General features: G+C 41.6%; 1 protein-coding gene across 1 annotated transcript in view; it reads left to right on the top strand.

Annotated features, from left to right (window-relative positions):
• The first annotated feature begins 10,083 nt into the window (after positions 1 to 10,083).
• dtn (transmembrane protein 132C dtn) overlaps positions 10,084 to 25,677 on the top strand; it is an 877,664-nt gene continuing 862,070 nt past the window's right edge. The window contains exons 1-2 of the mRNA XM_068226042.1: positions 10,084 to 10,093; positions 10,312 to 11,260. Of these exons, the coding sequence (XP_068082143.1) occupies positions 10,084 to 10,093; positions 10,312 to 11,260 (959 nt within the window). The remainder of the gene's footprint in view (positions 10,094 to 10,311; positions 11,261 to 25,677) is intronic.

Below are 25,677 nucleotides of genomic sequence, written 5' to 3'. Positions count from 1 at the left end.
TTAACCCGTTCAGCCAGAGATGGTTGAGGGTAATAAGCAGAAGTAGTTACATGAGAGATGGATAAGTCAAAACAGAATTTACGAAATAAGTTAGATGTAAAAGCCTTAGCATTATCAGATACAATATATTGGCACGGACCAAAAGAAGCAAAAATAGAATTTAGGCAAGTAATGGTGGACTGAGCGGTAGCCAGCTTAGTCGGAAATAACCAGGAAAATCTGGTAAAACCATCTACACATACAAAGATGAATTTGTTGGCATTTCCCTTCGACTGGGGGAAGGGTCCTACATAATCAATATACAGGCGTTCCATGGGGCGCGATGCTTGCTGAGAAGACAAGAGGCCTACCTTGGTGGACATGGTCGGTTTACTGATCAAACAGGATTTACAAGCCTTTACTAGTTCACGGATTTCACCGTCCATACCTTTCCAGATGAACATTTCACGAATCTTTTCACGAGTTTTAAAGATACCAAGATGCCCTCCTAATGGGGTCTCATGATAATACTTGAAGATCATAGGTACAAGAACCGCTGGAACAACAACCTTCATCATCTTATCATGCCTCGAAGGGCAACATAGAACACCATTCCTCAGAACATAAGGGACGACATGTTCCCCAGAAGAAAGGGTTTCCATTATCGGAGCCAGCGTCGGATCTTCACGTTGGTATTTCTCAATATCCCTAAAAAGCATGGGAGCATCTGTTAAGATGGCATTAACACCAGATAGTATGGACTCGGAAGGTGATGAACTGTCGACCGGTTCGTGGGTCTCGACGTCGTTTGAAAACATACGGCTGAGTCCATCAGCAACAATATTTTCGGTACCTATGATATGTCTGACATCAAATTGGAAGGCGGAAATACGAATAGCCCAGCGGGCTATACGACCAGTACGACGCGGCCTACCTAAGACCCAGCTTAAGGCTTGATTATCTGTCTCCAGGTCGAATTTGACATGTTCCACATAGAGACGGAACTTCTCTAAGGCGAATAAGACTGCCAAACCTTCGAGCTCATAGATGGAATACTTGGCTTCTTGAGCCGACAATGTCCTAGACGCATAGGCGATGGGGCGCCTCCCTAGTTCAGTCTCTTGAAGAAGGACTGCAGCTACCGCTGACGACGACGCGTCGGTTTGGACGATGAATTTCTTCGAGAAATCAGGCATAGCAAGTACAGGGGCATTACAAAGTGCTAATTTAAGGTCTTCAAAAGCGGCTTGTTGAGAAGGTCCCCACTCGAATTTGATGCCTTTCCTACGAAGAAGGTTTAAGGGAGCCGCTCTATTAGCAAAGTTAGGAATGAACTTTCTGAAGAAATTCACCATACCAATGAACCTGGCGATACCTTTAATGTCCTTGGGAGGTTTAAAATCACGGATGGCCTGTGTTCTAGAATGATCGACTGATACACCATCGGGTGACACAATATGCCCTAGGAATGACATAGAGGGCTTAGCAAAGGCAACCTTGGACAACTTAACAGTTAACCCAGCCTTACGAAGGCGATCGAGAACTTCTCGCAGATGATCTAGATGTTCTTCAAAAGTCTCTGAAAATACGACGACATCATCTAAATAGTGATATAAGTACTCGAATTTGATGTCGGAGAAGACCCTATCTAGTAGCCTAGTGAGCACAGCTGCTCCCGTAGGGAGCCCGAAAGGCACGCGGTTGTATTCATATAAATTCCAGTCCGTGGCAAACGCTGTAAGGTGTTTAGACTCTTCGGCAAGGGGAATTTGATTATAGGCCTGATTTAAGTCCAAGATGGTGAAGAACTTGGCCTTACGAAACCATGAAAAACAAGAATGAAGGTCAGGAAGGGGCACAGATTGCAACACCACCTTCCGATTGAGAGCCCTGTAATCAATGACAGGCCTGAAGCCTCCTTGGGGTTTCGGGACCAAAAAAATAGGCGAAGAATACGCTGACTTAGAGGGCCTAATAATACCGTCCTTCAACATCTGATCGATGATTTCTTTCAGAGCCTTCATTTTAGGTGGAGATAGCCTATAAGGTGGAAAACGGACAGGAATCGAATCCGTGACCTCAATTTTGTATTCAATAAGGTCAGTAACACCAAGAGTATCAGAGAACACCTCGGGAAACGACTGACACAGTTTGCGAATACTATCAGCCTGCTCCTCAGGTAGATGTCTAAGGTCTAACAACATCTCATCCTGGGTAGGCGAAATAGAAAAACATGACACAGAATTACACTTTAATAGAGGTATTTTACAACTAGAAGCAAATTTGAATGTGCACGACCTAGACTGGAGATCGAGCACAAGACCAGTGTGAGAAATAAAGTCAGCTCCCAATATAATGGGGCAAGACAATTGCTTGGCCACAAACAATTTAATTTTCCATGTAAACTTAAAAATACGAATTTTGACCAGTAAGGAACCTAGAATTTCTAATGGAGATGAATTAGCCGAAACGTATTGAACAGGAGAAGAGACATATTCAGGAAGTTTACAAACCGATTTCAATTTAGAATACCATTCAGCCGAAATAATAGAACAAACACTACCTGAATCTAAGAGAGCTGTTATAGGCTCGTTATTTAACTCAATCTTAAGAAAAGGAACAGGTGCGGGGGTATCCGCCGCAATCCTAAGACATACTTTAGGGCATTCAAAAGATGAATTTGAAGGCTGATCGTTCTCTGCATTTACAACCTGTTTACTAGGGGCTGAGTCTCGGGAAGATGGATTAGTTGACTCAGCCGAAGCCACTAGTCACTTTTTATTATTGGCATAGGTGGAATTTGCACCAGAAGTTGAGCAGTAGGGGGTGCTATTTGAGTTGGGACAATTCTTGGCAATATGTGAGAAAGCCCCACATTTAAAACAGCCTTGTGATGACCCGGCTCCATTCCTTGTCCCACTTGACTTGATCAGCGGACACTTGTTGCGCAGATGGTCAGGCGACCCGCAAGCATAACATTTACGGGGATTGACTGGTCGGCGAGGTTAAGGCCGAGTATTACTAAACGAAGGAGGGGGTTCTTTCGCGACACGCAAAGAATCGGCGTATCTAACTCCTTCCGCTGAGACGGCCAATGCTTCAAGTTCAGAGAAGGTTTGCGGGCACGCCGCGAAACACAAATATGACCTATAGGGAGGTGAAATTCCCTCTACAATAGCCTGTACAATCTGATCTTCAGGAAAATGAAGGGCAAACACCCTAGTATAAAACTTAATGTCCTGTATGAAATCAGGCAAGTTTTCATCCAAGCGCTGTACCCGATAATAGTACTTCTGAATAAGGGAGGACCTGGCCCTAGCAGGGATGAAGTTAGCTAGCAAGTGGGCATGGAAATCCTCAATAGATGATTGCTCGGCAATGGCTCTTACGATTTTATCAGAGAGAATACCAATAGCATACGGATAGATAATTTGCAAGATTTGGCATGGAGAAAGAGAAAAAACAAGGGCATGATCCTGAAATTCCACTAGAAATCTTAAAAATGAAATTACGTCACTGGTGGTATTAACGGAAAACTTAGAAATACCTCTGAGCAACATTGCCAATGGATGAGGCAAGCTGATAAACCCGGGTGACATAGTAGGTAAAGGCTTCAATGGCAAAGAAGTTAATTCAGAACGGATGTTACTCAGCGATGCACGGCGTTCAGACTCGTTGTCCAATGGGGCAGAGATAGTTTGAGCAGCGATAGTTTTCCTATTTACTTCTCCCTTAGCAGGTTCTTCCTCGCTACCTACATTCACTATGGTGGGCTGATCAGATTTGGGAGGAACTTCCCCAGTTAACAATTGAGTGAACTTACTAGATAATTCGGAAATATTTTCCAGGAGCGTACTAGCTTCCTTCCTCTGAATGTCATTCAGTTTTAGAGACAACAGATCGTTAACCCTATTCGAAAAATGATATAGCCTGCCTTGCACACGCTTAATTTGATTAGGAGACGGATCATTTTCATCAAAAAAACTAACTACAGAAGCTAGCCCAGTAACATTCTCCGTGATCGTGGAAAGAGAATCGTCAATTTCTTTCTCTCCCAAATTGGGGATGGAAATGGGCAAATCAAGGGACTCTCTAAGCTTGTTAGTGTCTACTGCAACCGTACCTCCAGATTGCACATTTCTGATATTTAATTCATAGATCAACTCCTCTTTGCGCAAATAATTAAGATGGAGAATATCGCGAGGGCCGGGCATGGTGACAGAACAATTTTGAAAAAGTCAAAAAATTCCAGCAGCTGAGAAAATGGTTAGAGTTCGGATCAAAACAATGTCTAGCCGTCAAAAGGGGCTAAATTGAGACCCATTCAACCACGCTCTGCTACCACTTGTTACCGTGTTTTGGTGGTAGTTATGCATGAAAGAAGGTGCTGGGTGGTGAATAGGTCTCAAGCTACTAAAGTGAAATTAATTTTAAAATTTAACAAGGTTATATTTTCTTTTCAAAATTAGGTAACAACAAATAGAACAGGTACTTAGTAGCCGAAACACGATTGAAAAATACATTTACATAGGTTCCCCATTTGGGGCTTCAAAAGTCAGAAACATAATTCTTGAGCAATGAGCCCAACCTTACAATGAACACCATACAACAAAGGGGCCGAAAACCCCCAAACATGCCAGAAACATTTGCTTCCAATTACACCCAATAGCCTCCTTGAGGCAGAAACACAATTTTCAAGAAAGGGCAATTTCCCCTTAAAATCCAAGCCTATCATAGGCCACTCCAAACTCCACTTTTAAGCTGTCCTCCAAGGACGTATACACAGGGGTAAAATACCCAACCTACTGAGGTCTGTTAAATGACAAGAAGGTTAATACATGACCTCTAAAATACATTTTGAGAGGAGGCGAATTTGCACTCCTAATACACTTTGCTTAAGACCTACTTGGCACTAGGCCATTAATACAAGGGCTAATCCCATACTACAGAGGTGACTTAATAACAATTTACATTACATTACGGAAGAATTGGTTGAGAAAAATAAGTTCACCTCAAGACGATGTGAGTGGGAGCTCGAGAGGGTTAAGCACTCTCTATCCCGATATGTCGTTTTAAAAGAGAATATATGAAAAGAGTAGTTACATTTTAGGAAAAGGTTACATGGTTGAACGCTTAGAACCCGCCCCGAAAGTTAAACTGCTGAGCTAGCAAAGAAAGAAGTTATTAATCGGCCATTACCTTGTTGTTGACCGCTGCCGAAGAAAGAGGCGCTTCCCGCCCCCTGCTATGTACTTAACACACTGAAAGATGGAACAGAAGTGGCCCGGAGACCCGAAAATCAGCAGTTTATATCCTCTCGCGGAAGGTTCTAGGCGTTAGGGGAAAGAAAACACCCTCCCACAAACACTTTATTGGGTAGGACCCCGCAACAGATTCAAGTTGGGGGAAGATACACCAGATTGGTCAGAAATTAATAGAAGAAATTCGGGATTGGATACATTCATAACAAGGGGAAGAAAGGGGTAAATATTGCCAACTTAAACAATGACAGAAAGAAATTTAACAAAGAACAAACTCTTGAAATTAAATTTTCTCCAAAAAAATAGTTCTTTGACTCCGCACTAGGTTGCACTATTGTAGATCTTCTGTAGTGTCCTCTAGAAGAGAAAGTTCACACTTCTTACTTCAAGCGAAACAAAAACACATCAAAATGACACAGTTCAGAAACTCAAAATTTTCCACGTGGTGACATCTTCTGAGAAGGTAAAGAATTAACAGCGTAGATAATGTTCAGACTTCCTCCAGCAGAGGAGTTTCAACTGGCGCGCATTTAAATTAGCGGCGTGGAGGTGTACCACCCGGTACAATTATTATTATTATTATTATTATTATTATTATTATTATTATTATTATTATTATTATTATTGTTGTTGTTGTTCCCGGATATCCCGTGGAACGCAGAGGTGAAAGAAGGTACTGGGGTGAACTTCAAACTTAACAATTTTACAGCTACAAGTAGCAATCGTTAAACAAGATGGAGAAAAATCCAAGATTCAGAATCTAAACACTTTGGGCTTTAAGCCCCTACCTTTACATTTCCTGAGCTATAAGCTCAAATTTACAAAAGAGCACACATTTATACAAGGGCAGAAATTCCCTAATTCGTGGAGCACTTGCTCCCTAATACAATATCAAGCCTCCCATAGGCACTTTTACAACACTCGAAAAAGAGCTAACGTGCCCTCAGTTTCTCAAGCCTACTGAAGGCAACACCAAAAAAGAAATCTTACACTCTTTGACCTTCCATGGCCCAACTTACAAATTGAAACAGGGGTATCTCGTACCCAACCTGTAGAGCCTTTACGGAAAGAAAAGGTTAAGTAAATGGCCCGAAACACAAAGTGAATGGAGGCGTACAGTGCTCCAAGATAGTGAAAACTTAAAAACCTAAAGGACACTAGGCCGGTGAAACAGGGGCTTTTCCCAAACTACTGAGGTGACTCGTATGGAAAATAATTCACCACATTACAGAATGAAAAACAGTTATAAAAACGTAGTCACCTCAAACAAAGATGAAGGGGAGCTCGAGAGGCTACATCACTCTCTATCCCGATTTACAGTGGAAGCTTTTATGAACCTGTTTTACATTAGCGGACAGAAGTTACATTTTAGAAAAGAAGGTTACATAGTTAACGTTTCGGACCCTTCCCTCGGGTTAAACTGCGGAGCTAGCAAGAAAGAAATATGTTATGTGGCCATTACCTTGTCGATGTACTGCTGCTTGATGAAAGAGGCCGCTCGCCTCCTGCTTTGACACACACACACTTAGTAAGATGACGACCAATTGGCCCAGAAACGAGAAAATTCGCAGTTTATAAACCCTCGGGGGAAGTTCGAGATCATTCAAGATTAAACTAGCCACACCCTCTCACGTTTATTGGTCAATTTAAAAGTTACTCTCAAAATCGAAGAAGAAGAAGAAGAAGAAGAAGAAGAAGAAGACAGTGATTGGTAGAAAATTAATTACAGAAATAGGTGATTGGCTAGATTCAAAACTGGCGGAAATAAAAGAAATATTGCCAACCCAAAAATGAATGAACATCAATCAGTAAAAAAACTTATGAATACAAAACTTATTTGAATTATAAGTTCTTATACCTCGCACCAGGGTGCATGATCATAGTTTTAGTAGTGACATCTGTGGAAGAATGTCCAAACTTCTCGATGGATAGCAAACAAAACTAGTAGGTAACTTCACAATAACAAAATTACATCATATTTTTAGTGGTGTCATCTTCTGATTAAGTTTCTAAGTTGGTGTAGTTTCAGTTTCACTGTTTCACCAGTAGAGGAGTTCATATAGGCGCTAGTTTTAAATGCGCGGCGTTGAGGTTTACCTCCCGGTACAATTATTATTATAGTCTCCAGTGTTCCTGCAATAAACCTGGACTTTAAATTAATCATAAGGTCAAGTAAATACCTGATTAATCACAAACATAAAAACTTACATCATTCAACGACTCAAACTTGATTTTAATTGTTACTTCACAATTATTATTATCATTATCATTATTATTATTATTATCGAGCCCGGGACATTCACATCCCGATCGTTCAATCTGACTCCTCCGGCCTCGATCACGGATTACGCTACAAAACTAATTTAAACACAGCTCTACTCCATCAGGTACGCGAATTTACATATTAAAAAAACTATGTAGGCCTAATCATAACCTAACCGGACCACGCGTTATTCACGTCATTTTAATTACATTAGGTGTAAATACAACATGCTCTTTACCTTGTGTTGAAAGTGGGCTGCATCGTCTCCGCTTTGGATTTGAATTAATCCATCTTGGACATGGTGATAGTATTACACAACACTTCGCACACGCTGATTGGATCCATTTTTAATGATATAGCATTCGCAGTTAGGTTAAATCACACGCATTCTTCAAGCTTAAATTAAGACACAATTTACATACCGTAACATAAACAGAATTGGCACACACAAAGTTTGGCTTCAGTTTGTACTACAGAAACAGAAATGCTGTACTTGATGTTTCCCTTCCGTATTGCCTGCTACTAGCCCGTCTCTTGCTTGTTTGTACTGGGGATTAAAATGTAATTCACCTGCTACCGGAATAGAAAGGATACGTCCAGGCCTGCCTCTCTCCGTTACTTGCCGTGGCTACCAAGTGTCTTCGCCCTTCAGTTTGTACATCTAGTTCACCGACTCCATTGTCCCAGCTAGCATTGTCTTTAATGTAACGTCGATCATCTCGGGTATATTACTAATCACAAAAACCCCTGCTTAATTTTGTCCTTCTGGGTTTTGTGAATTTCCTGAGTAACTCCTCCTACGAAATTTACATGTGAGCTTGTAATTTGCTGCAAATATAAATGTTCTGGCCGCTATCACCCTGGAAAATAGTATAGTTCATCTGGGCACGCCGTAAAATTAACACTTTAACGTCTATTGGTGAGAAATAATAGCCTACTGGAAATTCTGCGATATTGCGACCATTTTAAGTGGCCCAACAGTTCATATTCTACACTAGCTCGTAATATCTTAATAGTTCTCCAAGATCCATCTCATAATTTAACTCACCGATACAACGGCGGGTTTAGATACACTTGAAAACTTCACTTTCCGCGGCCCGTTACGATCTCATCTGAAGCTTAACAGGAGACTCTGAAATTGAAACTAAGAGTGGACGTTCGGTAAGACTCTACCGTTGGTTTTGTAAATTTTGGAAACCACGCCTCCGGAGTGGCCCTTCGGGAGGGGTATGGCACAGTGATATCACACCCTGACGTCAATTTTTCAAGTGTCCGTAGGTTAATTATTCACTGAATAAACTCTGATGACTTAAAAAATCGGTGTGGTTTTAACGTTGCACTAGAATATCAGAAATGATCGTTCATTTTTCCACAGATTTCTAAGCGTCAGTGGGATTATTATTATTATTATTATTATTATTATTATTATTATGAACAATGGCGGTCTCCCGCCATGAGACTCAGTCTTGTGGGTGAAACCATTCTTCAGAAACTTTCGACGTAAATGCGGATAATTTCTTACTTATAAAATAATTTATCACATATCCACACAAACAATTCCTCAAAATATAGTCCAAGACTGGAGCACCGTATATTTCTATTAATTCTCTTCTCCAAATCACAAAAGACTAAATAATATTTCCGCTAAAACAGGGCGGTTTAATTTTGTAAATTTCTGATTGGCCGAAAACTGCCTACAGCTGTACTCACGTACTAAAAACAAGGACTCAACCATTTTCACAGAGGGGTATAAGGTATAACTCTGTCTCATGCGCTGTCACCGTCCCTCATTAAGGTGTGGCAAATTCCAATGCCCTCTTTCTCCTGGGAAAAGCTCGGCTGAGAGTTTCACATTGTCGGAACCATAAAACTTTATTGGAGAGGGCTATTAGCGAGGGCCTTCTTCAGACGTGCTGTTAAACAAGTTGAGGGGATGTATCTTCTCCCTGTGGGGTCTCTTTGTTGCAACTTGTGAAATATCTGCACTGACTTGCCATTTTCAGTGTTCACATGTAGAAATTAATAATTTAATCAATGCATACATCTGGCCATTCGTCTTATTGGTGCAATACACAGTGTCCTTGAGAAATGTTCCAATATTTACAGAGGAAGAAGAACAAAACCAACGAAGCAGAAAAGGTCCGGTAAACATTGGTCGCAAATCCAATATCTTAGGATTTATGATTCACTACCACTACTATCAGTGATCACTGATCGCGATGTTCCAGTAATTTACGCAGGATCGTATGCAATAAAAGCCGTCCATACCTAAACCTTGATTGTAAACCTACTACCGTATTATATTATGGTCTTATTATGTAGGAGGGACATACCTTTCACTCTGAGCTCTTTGTCCTGAACAAATACGAAACCATTGTACGTAGACAACTGATGCCGTACATCCTGTGTGTGCATTTGTACTGTATCAAGCAAGAACGAAACATAGTATTCCACTGAGTACTGCAGACCATATTGCTCTCGCACTAAGATAGGTTAGTTTCATCAGGTGTACTTTAGTACTCAAATTGCTTTTGTTTTGTTGTGACACTGCGGAACTCTAGCGTGGAAGGTTGCATTGCAATGTACGGAGGTCACATTGAGCACATGGTGTAAAGAGTAGGTCAAAAAAATTGTGATCATTGATAGAAGTAGTAGTGGACTGTAACTCCGAAGATATTGTCCTTTCCCTTCGTTTGTTGCGTGCTGCCTCCTCTGTAAATATTGGAAACTGTTTCAAGGACACCCTGCATACTTGAATACCTTGATGTGAAACCATTCTTACACTGGAATATTCTCTTCCTGTTACAGGTGTTGCCGGCACTGTGGAGGTGCATTTCGAAAACAAAGATGGGGGTTTCTTCCTGAAGCATACGCCTCGCCAATATTACCCTGCTGTTGCCGACCTAGCCGGTACTGGCACTGGAAGAGGAGTGTCAAATCCCAGAACAACAGTGTCCTCATCACCTGGAAGTTCGGTGCTAAGCGTAGATCGCTTTACCGTGTTTCAGACATCTCAGCCAATATCTATTCGTGCCACATACGGCCCATTCTCTACTAAACAGACCGTTCCAGCTAGATATATAGTACCTGATCCCCTTGATGCTCTGCCTCTACCTGATAAGCCACTAAATACAAGTGCAAGCTCAGTGTTGCTTGACTTGGATCTTACTGCAGCAGCGTCGCACCACTTAGATATGAGTGCTCACATCGTTAGGAGCTCTATACCTAGGGATGCTCCTGTACTTCGAGTTTTGTTTCACGCTGGAGCAGATCCTGGCGCTAGACGACAGTTACTCCTTAGCAGACACCAGCGAGTATGTATTGTCCTTCATGCTGCTCTGGGTGATCGGACCCCACTCACCGCTGCGTGCAGTCCAGATGGAGAAGATGGCGTGTGTTTGGCACAAGTTACTATTCCTGCTCATTGGTGGGCCGCTTTGCCACCTCCAGATAACTCGGGCCGTCCAAGTAAACCTGTGAAAACTCCACCAAGACTTGTGCAAGTAGCGTACTCTGTTCTGGAACCAAGAAGTGACGGGGATGGGGGTGGATGTCAGCCAAGGGTTCAGATTCAGCCAGTGACTCCTCTTGGAGCGGTACCACTAGCCCCAGCACGATCCGCTTATCGAGAACTTAAAGTTGACGAACTCTTAACGATGCTGGTCCCACACGCACCACTTTATCCGTTATCTCGACTTCATATCCCAGTATTTCTTCAAATACGTGCTGACTATCCAATCTCCGTGTTCATCATCAGGTAAGTCCAGTGAAAACATCTACTATTTATTTACCATATAAATATATTACACTGAATCCTGCGTTCGGTGGAATCTGTGATATTCTCAAGCCTGCCCGTGAAAAAAACTTGCAGTGGCCAGTGGCGTATCCTGACAATTAAGTGTAGCCATGCACCCAAACTTTGAAACACCTTGAAATATTAACCTTTTGCGAAACAAAGCAAGCAAAGAAAAGCAAAGCAAGGTCATCTCTGTACAACCCTCGAATGACCCTTACTACTACTACTACTACTACTACTACTACTACTACTACTACTGTACTACTAATGTTTTCATTCCTCCCCTGAAGTGGTAGTTGGGCCTCTTAGATGTCAAAGGTATTTGTATCGGTGAAGGAGATGTGCGGAGAAGGTAAGAGAGTTGGCGGCCGTGGCCTATACTACGAACTGTCCCGGCATTCGCCTTAGAGCGTGAGAAATGAAAACCACGACAGGACAGCTGACGGTGGTGACAACCCCTCTCCGTATCCCGAATATAGGGGCGTAAAGCCACGGTAGAGCCGTGGCCACCCCTCCTCTGCTCGGTTGGCCGGTCGGAGTGCAGAGCTGTCTGACCACGGACCAGCCGTGCCACTTGTGGGCCGACGCCCACTCTGCATCAGCCGACATGGCCCTTGGAGGAGTGGAAGGTAAAGGCTTCCACTACGCCTTACTTCTGCGTTAAGTGGGATAGAGCGGTTAGCTCTTCACCTAGTTGTCCTTACTCCCAGGAATTAACCTGGTGCTCGTTTCTGGTGGAGGATGAGTGAACCTCAGGGCTACATGCTTTTCCAGACGTAAAAATCTCGTTACTAAATATTCCTACTTCCAGGCGGGGAATCGAACCCATGCCCTTCCAACTGAACAAAGCACGTTTTTACCGCCTTGGCTGGGCAGCCCCTTCTTCTTTTTGAGACCGAATATTAAAATATTAAATAGTCGGTACTGGAAATTACGTACTTCTACTAGACACTGACCTGCAATTAGATTTCCGTCCCAAGACACAAGTCAAGGTAAAAAGTAATACAAATGTGAACAAGTTTTTCCACTTGACTAAGCAAGGACATTAAGAATCGGCATGGAAAGGAAAGTTCTTCAGAGATATTTTGGCGGAGAGCTTAAACATTACGTAGAGCTCATTGTAAGCCGGAGATATTTCAGAACGAAATATGTAGTACAGCCTCATTTTCTTCCTAATCTAAATGTACAGTGCCGCTGCTGAGAGTATGGTAATGCCACGCATAGTGAGAGAGTGTTTAACTTGTATGGTGAAATGGTGACTTAAACTTTGACAACGGTGGGTAACAGACTAACAAATTCTAGGAGCAGAAAACATATGACAACATTTCACAGTATACGACGTATCTCAACACATTCAATTGAATAATAAAAAATGTCCATGAAAATTATTTATTTTTCAAAATTCGTGTATGATAGTAGCGTAAAGAAACACAAGCTGTTAATGAACCCAGTCATTCCTGGTATACACATAAGTAGCATGTGAGAACCGAAGACTATCGGCCTAACGATTGTTTATCTGTCCTGTAAGACCATTTCGTATTTGTTGAATATTAGGCTTAACGTAAATCTTGGTTGCTTTGTAATATTTCTGACCCGAATAGTAATCGAATTATGAAGAATCTGTACGCGAGATGCTTTATATATCAGAGGCTGTCCAGCCCAGGCGTTTAAGGCGTACTCAGCTCACCGGAAGAACGTAGGTTTGATTCACCGTTAGGAAATCGAAAACAATAGAAACGATATTTCCACTTCTGGGGAGGTATATGTCCCTGCGCTTCACCATAATATTCCTGTGGTTAGAGGCCTCCGGACAGAGAGCTAAACACTCTATCTTACTTACTACCGAGGTTACAGAGAGTCTAAACCTTTACTTTCCACTCCCCCAGGGGTCTTCATAACCTGAAAAGAGAATGCTTTGCTTTTCTCGAGATTTTTCTACCATTTCTTAGTGTACCAATGGATTAGACTGTTGGTTTTATTCTTTGAAGTGGGTAAAAAATAATTACCTTCAGATATTTAATATCTTTTGTTGGCTGTTCTACTCTTGTGAAGTTTCATGAAAGCTACAAAGCTCGGGAACAGAGTGAGGTGACGTCTGATAGTGAATCCCGTGTAGGCACAATAATGATTTGTCTTGCAAGTAACTTAAGGCAGTTACACGTATCGTACAGGCTTCTTCCTTCCTTCCTCTCCCTCATTTACATTAGATGCTCCGCTCTCTCTCTCTCTCTCTCTCTCTCTCTCTCTCTCGCTCTCTCACACTTTACAGTGCTATAATGTTGTTTTCCCTACAGTGCTTTAATGCTGTTTTCCATCAGATTCAACATTGAGAACAGAACCTAATATTACTGACAAATAAATTGTGTATGTATGGATGGATGGATAGTCCTCAGCTTGAAGGTTGGTGTTACCCTATTATTCCACCATAAGCTGCCATAAAAAGCCCATGGTTCATTGGAGAAATGTACTGGGGAATTAAGGAATGATATCGTTTGCCGTTGCTTTCATCACAGGCCAGAGTATACCATTATACATCAGCCTGCTAATCTCATGGAAGTAAACAACATACCAGTTGACCCTTCAAGCAACACTTCCCTTTCATTCATGACATGGGCTAGCTACAAGAGAAATGATGTTATGCTCATCACTCATGTGCATATTGTAACAGGAAATGCCCGTACTTTATGCTTGAAGAGCATGAGATGGCACGCAGGGCGTGTACGGCACATTAAATTGGAGTGGTACAGAGAGTGAGAGGATTTGCTTTGAATGATGTCCTAAAAAGATTCTTTAAACCATTTGTTTTATTGTGAAAATTCAAGTTCATGTCACCTCAGTACAGTAGAAGATGAATTGGGCGTGACTTTTCTTCGTCCTGTGGCTGACGATGTCCTGCGTTGCTCTGCTACTCCTCTCGTCCTCACCATGGATCAGCTCTCGGCACCATGGAACCACGTCCACGCCAACGAGGGAAGATCTAGAAATTCTAGAAATTCTTGTAGTTCTTGCAGATCTTGTAGGACTGGGAGTTTGGATCGCCAAGATCACTCACTCCGATGGATAGCGCGAACACATGCATTTAAGCCTTTGTACGTATTGGACGTATTACTCTGGGACGTAATTTCTGAACTCACTTCAATCATTACCATGCAAAGATGCCGTATCGTATGTCAATGAAATCGACACAAATGTTTTAAGGCAAATAAATAAACTGGTCACTTGATAAAATAAAGAAATTAACTTTCATGCAGCCGAATTTCAATAGAATCGAACTCGCAAATAAACTGGTAACTTAATAAAATAAAGAAATTAACTTCCATGCAGCCGAATGTCAGTAGAATCGAATCCGCATTCCTTTTAACATGCGTGACACTTGGCACAAATTATAATATTGTTCACAAATAGTTCACTCAAGCTTTTAACGTTCTAAGAATATAACACAATTACTTGTAGAATTCTACTGCTTTATGATTGCTTTGCATGTATTTATAAAGTTTATTTATCACTGTGATGGTACTATGAATGGCAATTACGTCACTTTCATAGAAGTTAAATACTTTACATGTGAAATTAGTTCCGTTCACACGCACTGTTATATGACAAGAAGTAGCACTATTAGACTATAAAAGCAGGAGTGAAATTATTCCCGTTCACTCACACTGTTAAGTTTGTTTTCATACATGAATAATAAAACTGGTAAGGCTTTAGAATACTTTGATAGTGAAAATTAGTTCCGTTCAATAATGGTCCTTGGTTCATCTAATGATACCATGAAATTACAAGTTAATTCACACGTGAAGTTTTGATGCTTTCCTAACATTCAGATTTCACTTGAAAAATACAAGTCCTAATGCACTGTTCAATGTTGTAAGTTCGCTATCAGCAGATATATTTCGATCATTTTCAATACAAGTCCGAATTCACTGTTTAATATTCTAAGTTCGCTATCTGCAGAAATATTTCAATCACTTTGAGATATTTACGACCGGAGAAAATACAAGTCCTAATGCACTGTTCAAAATTCTAAGTTCTCAAGACTATTGAAATGTTTCAATCACTTCTCACCGCAATTCCGAATAGTTGGCTGTAGACTCCGATTCCGTACTATCACATCGCGGCACGAACTTCCATCAGCCAACCGTCCTGATTCGACTGGGGGACAAGACTGTGTCGTGTTGAATTCTCGCTCCTGTGTTATACCGAAGTCGCGGAGATTGCAGCTGTTTTATTTCTTTCAATATCTTCCTTAATCCGAGGTTGATTTTAAGGAAACTTGGTGGTATGGGAGATATTAAAATGATGTATACGGCGATGTTATTATTATATTCGTATTGTAACTCCTGTACGAGTTGTGATAGAAGTTTGGAATGTTCTATGGATGATGCAACTTAGCATTGGCGAACCGAGGCTGGCTCCTACGTCACTCGCCCTACGTCACACGCAACATGCTTGCTGTTGCCAGCTGCTCTGTAGGCGCGCGGCGCGTATTTTAAGTTTGAAATACTTAAACTCTAAAGGCCACCACACACAGAAAGCTAGGCTAAGCTAAGCTAAGCTAAGCTACGCGGTTTTATGAAAAATATCGCTCCCAATGCATTTAAGTATGATGACACACACAGGCCGCTATGCTAAGCTATACTAAGCCAAGCTAAACTAAGCTAAGCTAGACAGATCGCTAGGCAGGCGATTTTCTGGTCTGTAGCTGGCCTGGCTCATGCGCTTTCCATTTCTGAACAGTTGGTCTGGCGGGCTGTCGTGTGTGTTTAGTCGTATCGTGTGAGTCTTTTCTGGTAGTTTTTAGTTATTTTAATACAAGGGATAACAGGCCAAAAGAAGAACGACTAATCGAGGAGGAGAAAAGATATCCCTGCCTTTATGATACGTCATCAAATTACTACAGAGACTTGAAAAGAAAGGAAAAAAAACTGTTGGCAAAACATTGTGTACAGTACTTCAAATTGATTGTAAGTAGGCTACCATTGATAAATTAGCAATATAATCACAATTTGGACAGTTCTAATTGTTTGAGAAGAATACATTTTTCGCATGGCTTTACGCACATTATTTACAATTTAGCAGATATACAGTTGAAGCGCCTGTTCTGTAACTGTATGCCATATTCTTAAACATATCAACAGTTACTGAGAACGTGAAAGGTAAAATAACATATATTGTTTTAGGTAAAGAACTTAATTTATGGAAAAGATTAGGATACTGTTTTAGGGAAGCACTCAAAATACAAAGAGAGTAAAAGTGGACAGGAAGGGAAAATGAAGGAGTGAAAATTCCACAAACAAATGGAATTCCTTCTGCCTTGTATTTCTACAAGAAGGTGATCTGTCACCTTAACGTAGTATGTCTAATATTTAAAATATTTAAAACATATTTTTAAATATTAAAAATCGATGCAGTTATAAGTGAATTCATATGTTGAGTATATTATAATTTAAAACGCATGCAATTCATTCGAGGTTATAGGAAAATAAGAACGTCTCGATTTGTTATGTTTTTCAGCTAAGACAGTATAAACATTTGACTAATAAAATGAACTGCATGAATAATTGTGTTTGAACCACAAGAACTATGACAGTTCAATATGCGCATTCTCCATAAACAGATCTCCATGTGTCATTTCTTAATATACCTTTGGATGTGTATTAATAGCTTAATTTTCCTTACAGCACACATTCAAACATTGACAGGAAGGGAACATATCGAGGTCAAGAGATAACTGAAGTAGCCACCCTGATGACTGAGAGTCCGGAAGGTGAAGACCTAGACTACTTATCGCATATATCTGATCTATCATATGTTCCGTCCGCCCCCACACCAACACAGTCTCAGCCAGTCGAACCCCTTCGAAAAAAAAAAGAAAATATGCCACCGAGCAGAGAGAGTAATTGATCATTTACAACAGCGCGACAATAAAGGTGCTGCCTAGCGTAGTTTAGCTTAGCTCTTTATCCGTGTCATAGCACACCACAGCCTGGCATTGCTTAGCATAGCATAGCGTACCTTAGCTTAGCTTAGCTTTCTGTGTGTGGCGATCTTAATGCTGGACCAGCGTTATGTATGAGTGTATGTTTGTTGGGTATTCAGCCCGAAGGCTGGCTGGATCCTCAACAGGTCCACCATTTGCTGTCATAGATTGCCTAGGTGTCACTGAAGAGGCGTGCTAGGAAAATGAGGAGTGAGGTAGTTTCCCGTTGCTTTCCTCACTGGGCCAGAAGTTGCTATTGCATATCAGTCTGCCAAGCCCACTGAAATGCGTGCACCAACCGACACTATGAGCGACATTTTCACACCATTTATAGCTAGCAGGGACTGGCTGCATAAGGAATGGCATTACTAGCATCACTCATACCGCAGCCACTTTCATATTGTCAAAGCCAAGGATAAGACTGAGACAGGTCAGTGAAAGTAATAAATTTATTCTAGCCCATACCAGAAGACATAGTGCACTGTAAACACTACATCTTGCCAGCGTTACTGGTACACAATATATTTCATAATATCAAAATCTTGTTGTAGCCCATTCTATGACGTAATCTAAGCACTAATTTTGAGCAGAGATGGATAATACTTTCTTAACCGAGCGAATTGACTACGTGGTACGTTTCGTGAAGCAGTTAGCCTATCTTTCTTTGTTTCTTTCTTTCTTTCTGTCATTCATTCATTCTTTCATCTTTTGTTCACTTACCAAAATTCCTTTACCCCGCTAACGATGCAAAATACAAATGCGTTATACACTACTGTGCAAAACTTAAGGTCGAAAGTAACTTTCGCATGTTGGTTCACTGCCAGGTAACATAACTCGATAAACTTGAACCATACATAGGTAGAACTGCTACAGTATGGTACGATGAGACGAACAGAAATGACGCTTTTATACAGATACAATAAAGTACACGTGAGTCACTGCGACTTATGATGGTCCCCCGGAAATCACAAAAGGGACATGGTTCATAGAAGGGTGTGTGATCACCGCAGACAGCGATGCATGCTCTGCGACGTGCTCCCATGCTGGCCACAATATTGGAAAGTAGTTCTTGTGGTTGGACGATCCATTCCTCCACCAGCGCGGTTGACAACTGCCGGATGGTCGTTGGTGCATGTGGACGTGCTGCAATACGTCTGCCCAGCACGACCCACACGTGCTCGATGGGAGTTAACTCGGGGGAACGGGCAGGCCAGTCCATTCACCGAATATCCTCTCGTTCCAAGAGCTCCACCACCCGCGCTGTTCGATGCGGTCGTGCATTGTCATCCATAAAAATGAAGTGAGGGCCGAATTCACCCCTGAAAAATACGCACATGGGGAAGGAGTATACTGTCACAGTATCGTTGACCGGTGAGTGTACCCCGCTCAAAGATTTGGAGGTCGGTACGCCCATTCAACATTAAGCCTCCCCACAAATAGCACTTGAACCACAAAAATTATCATGTTCGAGAATGTTCCTGGGTGCATTACGTGTTCCTACCTCTCGCCAGATGAGGGTACGCCTAGAATAACTACTCAGACTGAATCTGTTATCATCTGAGAAGAATACGCGACCCCTTTCCTCATCGGTCCAGACCTGATGCTCTTGGTACCATCGAAAACGGTGCCGCCGATGTGTGGGTGTCAACGGAACACAACGTAATGGTCGTCGAGGCAACAGACCACCTCCATGCAGTCACCGTGCCACTGTGGAGCGTGAGATTGCTTGCCTTGCAGTCCTGTTAAATGTGGTTGCAATTGCACCCACTGCTTGACGTGAGTCTCTTCTTGCCTGTTGCAGAATGTAGCGGTCATCTGCTGCTGTAGTTGACCGTGATCGATCCCCTACTCTCCTTCGGACAGCAATGCCGATGATTCGGAATAATCTCCATGCACGTGAAACATTGCTGTGAGCAATACCAAACTCCTGGGCTACACTCGTCACACTTCGTCCTTCTTTCAGTTTCCCGATGATTCTTCGCCATGTGAAGCCATCAAAATGTTGTCTTCGGGCCTTGTTGTAATGAATAACACCAGCAAAGTTCACCGTAACAGATCGCTGATCGACTCACGCTGTATTATCCCGTTCCTTCAACTGCCTCGTTTTGTGGTGCCAGACACATTTGGCGCTACAGTCGCGCTGACCTCACGCCATGTTTCTATGCACGTGTGGGAGACCTCTGTCAACATGTTACCACACCTTCATTTATTTCCACCGAGTAGTTAATTGGTTATGTCGCTTTATCCGTCACGTCCTTAAGTTTTGCACAAAAGTGTATAATTACCAATACAATACTATATTATAACTGCGTGCTAAAGTAATAATTATAGTAACAATAATCGAACGAGCGCTGATGATCAATTTTTACTGTACTTAACATACAGACATAAACTTTACTTAACATTAATAGACAGTAATCAACAAATGATGCAACTTAAATGGAAATAATTTATTATCTTTATGCGTTACTAGAGATTTGGAATGTGCAATTAATTGAAATGCAGTATTTCGGAAATAGATGATTTTTTTAAACATTTTTTGATCCCTTGAAAAATATTATGGAGGCTTTTACTGGCGAGCTGAATTCCAGGAAGTCATTTTTACGAACTACGCTGTTGGTGGTAGTGCATAGTCTGTGGAGAGGTGAGGGGATGTTCTAACTTTTCCAGTTTGAAATGTTAAATTTCCTCTACTACATACCCTAGAGACATGAAATTTTAAGTGCTAGGAAATCAGAATTTTCAATTAAACCATTTGTAATGTAGAAAAATGCCATTCTGAATTAGAATCGTGCACTCGACTTCCGTGAGTATGGTTTTCCATTTTCACACTAGACACAAGTCATGTCGGGGCTGAACCTTAATTAAGGCTAAAGCTGCTTTCTCTCCAGTCCTAGCCCTTTTGTACACCAGCTTTACCGAAAACCCACAGTGTTAAAGCGATTTAAAAATAAAACATATACAGAAAGAGGGAGGATGCAATTTTACTTTCAAACTTCTTCCCAACATGGTTGTAATTTCTAGGTAGCAACATAACTTCAGGCGGAAAGCCCTCTCATGTTCAGTCACAACCCAGGCAAGTGCATAGAAGAGCGGGTGGAACGAGGATAAAGGTCTGACCCCGAGTCTCAGCTGGCGGAACAGAAGGGAAGTCGATGAAAGGGAGTGAGTTGAATAGGCCTTGCGGAGGAAATGGAGGTCTACTTCGTTCATAACAGTTGTTACGGAGTGAAGAGATGGCTGAAAGTGGAGCCTTTCCTATCTAGAGGAGCTTCCAGATGAGAAGCTGATTCTCCAGCCAATGACAAGCGACGAGCCGTACAAGGTTGCCGGCTCGCTGCACAAGCTCACATTCGGACATATTCTGCTCGATACCGAATCCTTCCCAGTATTTTAAAGTTTTCACATGGCATAAAGTGTTAGGCTGACAGAGAAATGCGTCGCTTTAAGTATGGCAGTACGGTACTTAACAAAGGTCTATAAACTTACTGTATTCTAGTCTTCAGAATGAAATCCATATTGTGTCTTCCATTCCCTTTCCCTTATTTTCGATCAAATATACGTTGTACAAAAGACGCAATAATAATAATAATAATAATAATAATAATAATAATAATAATAATAATAATAATAATAATAATAATAATAATAATGACAGGGCGAGTTGGCCGTGCGGTTAGGGGCATATAGCTGTGAGTTTGCATCCGGGAGATAGTGGGGTTCGAAGCCCACTGTTGGCAGTCCTGAAGATGAATTTCCGTGGTTTCCCATTTTCACACCAGGTAACTTTATTAAGGTCACGGCCACATCCTTCACAGTCCTGGGCCTCTGGGCCTTTACTATCCCGTCGTCGCCATAAGACCTCTCTGTGTCGGTGCGACGTAAAAAATTTCAAAATAATAATAATAATAATAATAATAATAATAATAATAATAATAATAAATCGTGGCCTATATAAACAAGATCCGCTTGCCTATTGGCTGGCGTAGATGGGAGAAACAGTTGTTCTCCAAATACACCCCCCTCCCCCACCTACAGACACTGCCCCTGAGTCTTGCTTATAGATTGCGCAAATGAGACGTTGACAGGGAAATGGATTTTTTTTAAATTGAAAGAGCTAGTCTTACGAGAAGACTGTGTGGTAAAAACAAACGGGAAACGTTTTTGTTTTGTTTTATTTTTGTAGCTAACCCCAATTTTAACCTCTTAGTTTTATAGATATATTCATTTTAAAAATTCATCCCCTTTTTCACTTCTTTTTACCCCACTTAAGTGGATTTTCTGAAAACAAAAATATACAGGTTTATTTATTTTAAAGAGATTCCATGTACCAAATTTCACGTCTGTAACATCATCCATTTTTAAGATATAAGTATCCTCATAAAAGGGTTTCAACCCATTCTTCACTTATTTTTACCTTCCTTAAGTGGATTTTCTGAAAACAAAAAAAATACGTGTTTCTTTATTTTTATAGAAGATTTCAAGTACCAATTTTTAAATCTTTAAACTGTTAAGTTTTGAGATATAGATATACTCATTTTGAAAATTCACCCCCTCCCCCCTTCACTCCCTTAGCGACAGTATATCCAAAAAAACTCCCTTAGTGAGCACCTACTCTATAATATAAATGTATCCACAAAATCTCATTTCTTTATGTCGAATAGTTTTGGCTGGGCAATGATGTAAAACGTTTTTGTTGTGTTTTATTTTTGTAGCTAACCCCTATTTTAACCTCGTACGAGAGGAAGTGTTTAAGAATATCTCTATACAGTATATAAGATATAGAAGGGTAACCATTGTGTGAAATTTCATCATAGCACGGCAGACACTTCCGGAGGAATGAATATTTTAATTTTTGGGGGTATAAGGGCAAACAACGTGTGAAATTTGAACTTTCTGCATTAATGGGTGTCGGAGATACGGCGATCAGTCAGTGAGTACTATTTCACTAAATATTTATATTTCCTAAGTTTTAAAATTTATAAACAAATATTTCGGGTTTTAGCATTGTTGCACACTTCTTGAGTTAATAACGAATTGAACGAAAAATTTTTCATCATCGTAGGTGCTGGGGATTTTTCATGATTTTACGTAAAATAAGGTATTAGATGATGATGATGATGATAATAATAATAATAATAATAATAATAATAATAATAATAATAATAATGATAATATTTTTACGAGCCTCCGTGGCTCAGGCGGCAGCGCGTCGGCCTCTCACCGCTTGGTTCCGTGGTTCAAATCCCAGACACTCTATGCGAGATTTGTGCTGGACAAAGCGGAGGCAGGGCAGGTTTTTCTCCGGGTACTCCGGTTTTCCCTGTCATATTTCATTCCAGCAACACTCTCCAACATAATATCATTTTATGTCATCTTCCATACATTAATCATTACCGCAGAGGAGTGCGACAGGCTTCGGCAGCCGGCACAATTCCTATCCTCGCCGCTAGATGGGTCTTCATCCATTTCATTCCTGACCCGGTCGAATGACTGGAAACAGGCTGTGGACATTCAATAATTGGTTTTTGCGTCCCTCTATCTATTCCGACCGTTGTCGGATACGCCCAGGTCGCAATTTTATCCCGTAGATGTTCCTTTACGAGCCGATGAATACACCGATGCGTAGCTGGCGTATTTGAGCACTTTCGAATTACTTATTCTTAACGTCGCACTAACCGATCGAAAGTTTTCACCGAGGGAAGAATGGGAAAGGCCTAGGATTGGAAAGGTAACGGCTGTGGCCTTAATTAAGGTGCATGCCCTTCATTTGCCTGGTGTGAAAATGGGGAAATCAAGGAAAACCATCTCCAGAGCTGTCGACACTCTACGGTGGGATTCGAACCCACTCTCTCCCGAACCCCCTATCTCCCGAATGCAAGCTCACAGCTGCGCAACCTTAACCACTCGGCTAACTCGCTCGGTTATCTTTAAATACCACCGAACTGATGCCCACTCTTACCATTTCACCTCCTAATACGCAAAATACTTCCAATCTGCTATTTATTCGTCTTCGGTCCTGTTCTAATTGAAATAACAATTCTTCGTCCTCGTCATAATACCAGTTTATTAGGGTCAGCTTCTTAATAATAATAATAATAATAATAATAATAATAATAATAATAATAATAATAATAATAATTCCGCCTTCTCTTTCCCCACACCCTGGTGAGGGCGCGAGTGCGAACTATGTCGCACATATAGATTTGGCCCTTTCGAACTCCAGTCTTATGTGGAGGCATGTGTTCACTATTGCGTGTTTCTGTGGCAGTTGGTACTGCGGTGTGTGAAGCCTGGCAGTAGTGTACGAAATGCCTTTGGTTGTGACGAGTCCGAGTGGATGAGGACAATGAGAAGGTGAAGTGGAGTCAATGAATTTCTGCCCGAACCTGGAGTTTTCCGAACAAGGGTGACTCTGCTGGGTTGGATTCCACATATCTAGTACAAGGGACCGGAAATTCATCATTTCTGAGATACCAGACGCCGGCCCCGCGGTGTAGGGGCCTTCGTCTTACCCGGTGGCTTGAGTTCGATTCTCGGCCAGGTCAGGGATTTTAACCTGGACTTGAGTGCTGGTTCGAGGTTCACTCAGCCTACGCAATTACAACAGAGAAGCTGTCTGACGGTCAGATGGCGACCCCTGTCTAGAAAGCCAGGAATAACGACCGAGAGCATTCGTCGTGCTGACCACAGGACACCTCACAATCTGCAGGCCTTGGGGCTGAGCAGCAGCCGCTTGGTAGGCCATGGCCCGTCAGGACTCTTTCGCCATGTTTTTTTTTAGATATCAGACTCTCATTGTTAAGCAAGTATACTATTTCATCATGCTTAAGGTAAAATTAGTTTAGTACCGAGCTCGATAGCTGCAGTCGCTTAAATGCGGCCAGTATCTAGTATTCGGGAGATAGTAGGTTCGAACCGCACTGTCGGCAGCCCTGAAAATGGTTTTCCGTGGTTTCCCATTTTCACACCAAACAGATGCTGGGGCTGTGCATTAATTAAGGCCACGGCCGCTTCCTTCCTACTCCTAGCCCTTGCCTGTCCCATCGTCGCCATAAGACCTATCTGTGTCGGTGCGACGTAAAGCAACTAGCAAAAAAAATTAGTTTAGTATTTTTAATTTATCAGACAGAGGAGTGATGACCGCGCATTTTAACTCGCTGCGGCGATGAAGCAATTTCCTTTCCATGTAAATGCCGAAATAGTTCCTCCTTACCCAGTTTCATACACCATAATTAATTTCATCTTCATTAACTCCTCAACTGAGTTTGGCATCAGCAAGTATATCCGGCCATAAATAATGCCCTATAATTTCAAATTACCTCTTCCCCGACCTCTATCAGTAAACGGGACTGAAGTGTAGATACACTGTACATGCATTTTGCTATGTCAGACACACAATTTTATAGTTCTCTTCACTACCTATAGTGTGTTTAAAAATGACAAAATTACAGGGTTAGATTCTTCGTATCTACAGTAGTGAAAATGTTATGCACAAAGCTGCCCCTGCATTAGTCATTGTGCCGGCGAGAACATGAATGCAATTCATTATGATAATTTGGTACGCAGAAATGGGCAGTTTTCTTGACTTCCACGCTCACTTGATTTAAACCCGTTGGACGTGAAAACGTCTTTATTTATTTTCAACCTTGATGTCTCCGTACCTATTGATGACATCGCCATTGTAATTGTATTGTTGCGGACAAGAACTCTTAAAATATAATTTGATACCATAGAACATTCTGCGACGTCACCCGTCAAAACAAGATGGCCACCATATAGGACCCGATTTTGGTAGTACCGTGCTCGAGGGCAATCGTTATAACGTAAGAACTGTCAGTCCGATTTCGAAAAGTGAAGTGTTGTTTGGAAGCCTATATAATACCCTAGGATAAGACTAAATCGTTCCAGTTGATGAAGTCACTAGGCACGGACGTCTCTTTGAAAAATAAATAGAAATTTTCTACATTTTTCTTTTCTTTTCAATTTGCTTTACGTCGCATCGACACAGACAGGTCTTATGGCGACGATGGGATAGTAAATGTCTAGGACTGGGAAGGAAGCGGCCGTGACCTTCATTAAGGTACAGTCTCGTGAGGAAGTGGAAAACCACGTAATACCATCTTCAGGGCTGCCGACAGTGCATCTCCTGGATGCAAGCTCACAGCTGCGCGCCGCTAACCGCACGGTCAACCACAGAAAAGAAGTGAAAACGACTAACTACTCCACCATTGATAAGACGACTAAATTCCAAAGAAAATGAGACCAAACTCAGCTCATCAATACCAAATTTGAGTGCGCAGCGATCAAAAGAAAATCGTCAGCCCAAGCGGCAATGGGCGGCTTCGAGCGTGAGCACGTCGGGTGTGCCCGTGGATGTGGACGAGAGCATCGATAC

Source organism: Anabrus simplex, chromosome 2 (assembly GCF_040414725.1).
Source record: "Anabrus simplex isolate iqAnaSimp1 chromosome 2, ASM4041472v1, whole genome shotgun sequence".
NCBI lineage: Eukaryota > Metazoa > Arthropoda > Insecta > Orthoptera > Tettigoniidae > Anabrus > Anabrus simplex.
This window is presented reverse-complemented; position numbering and strand designations above follow the sequence as displayed.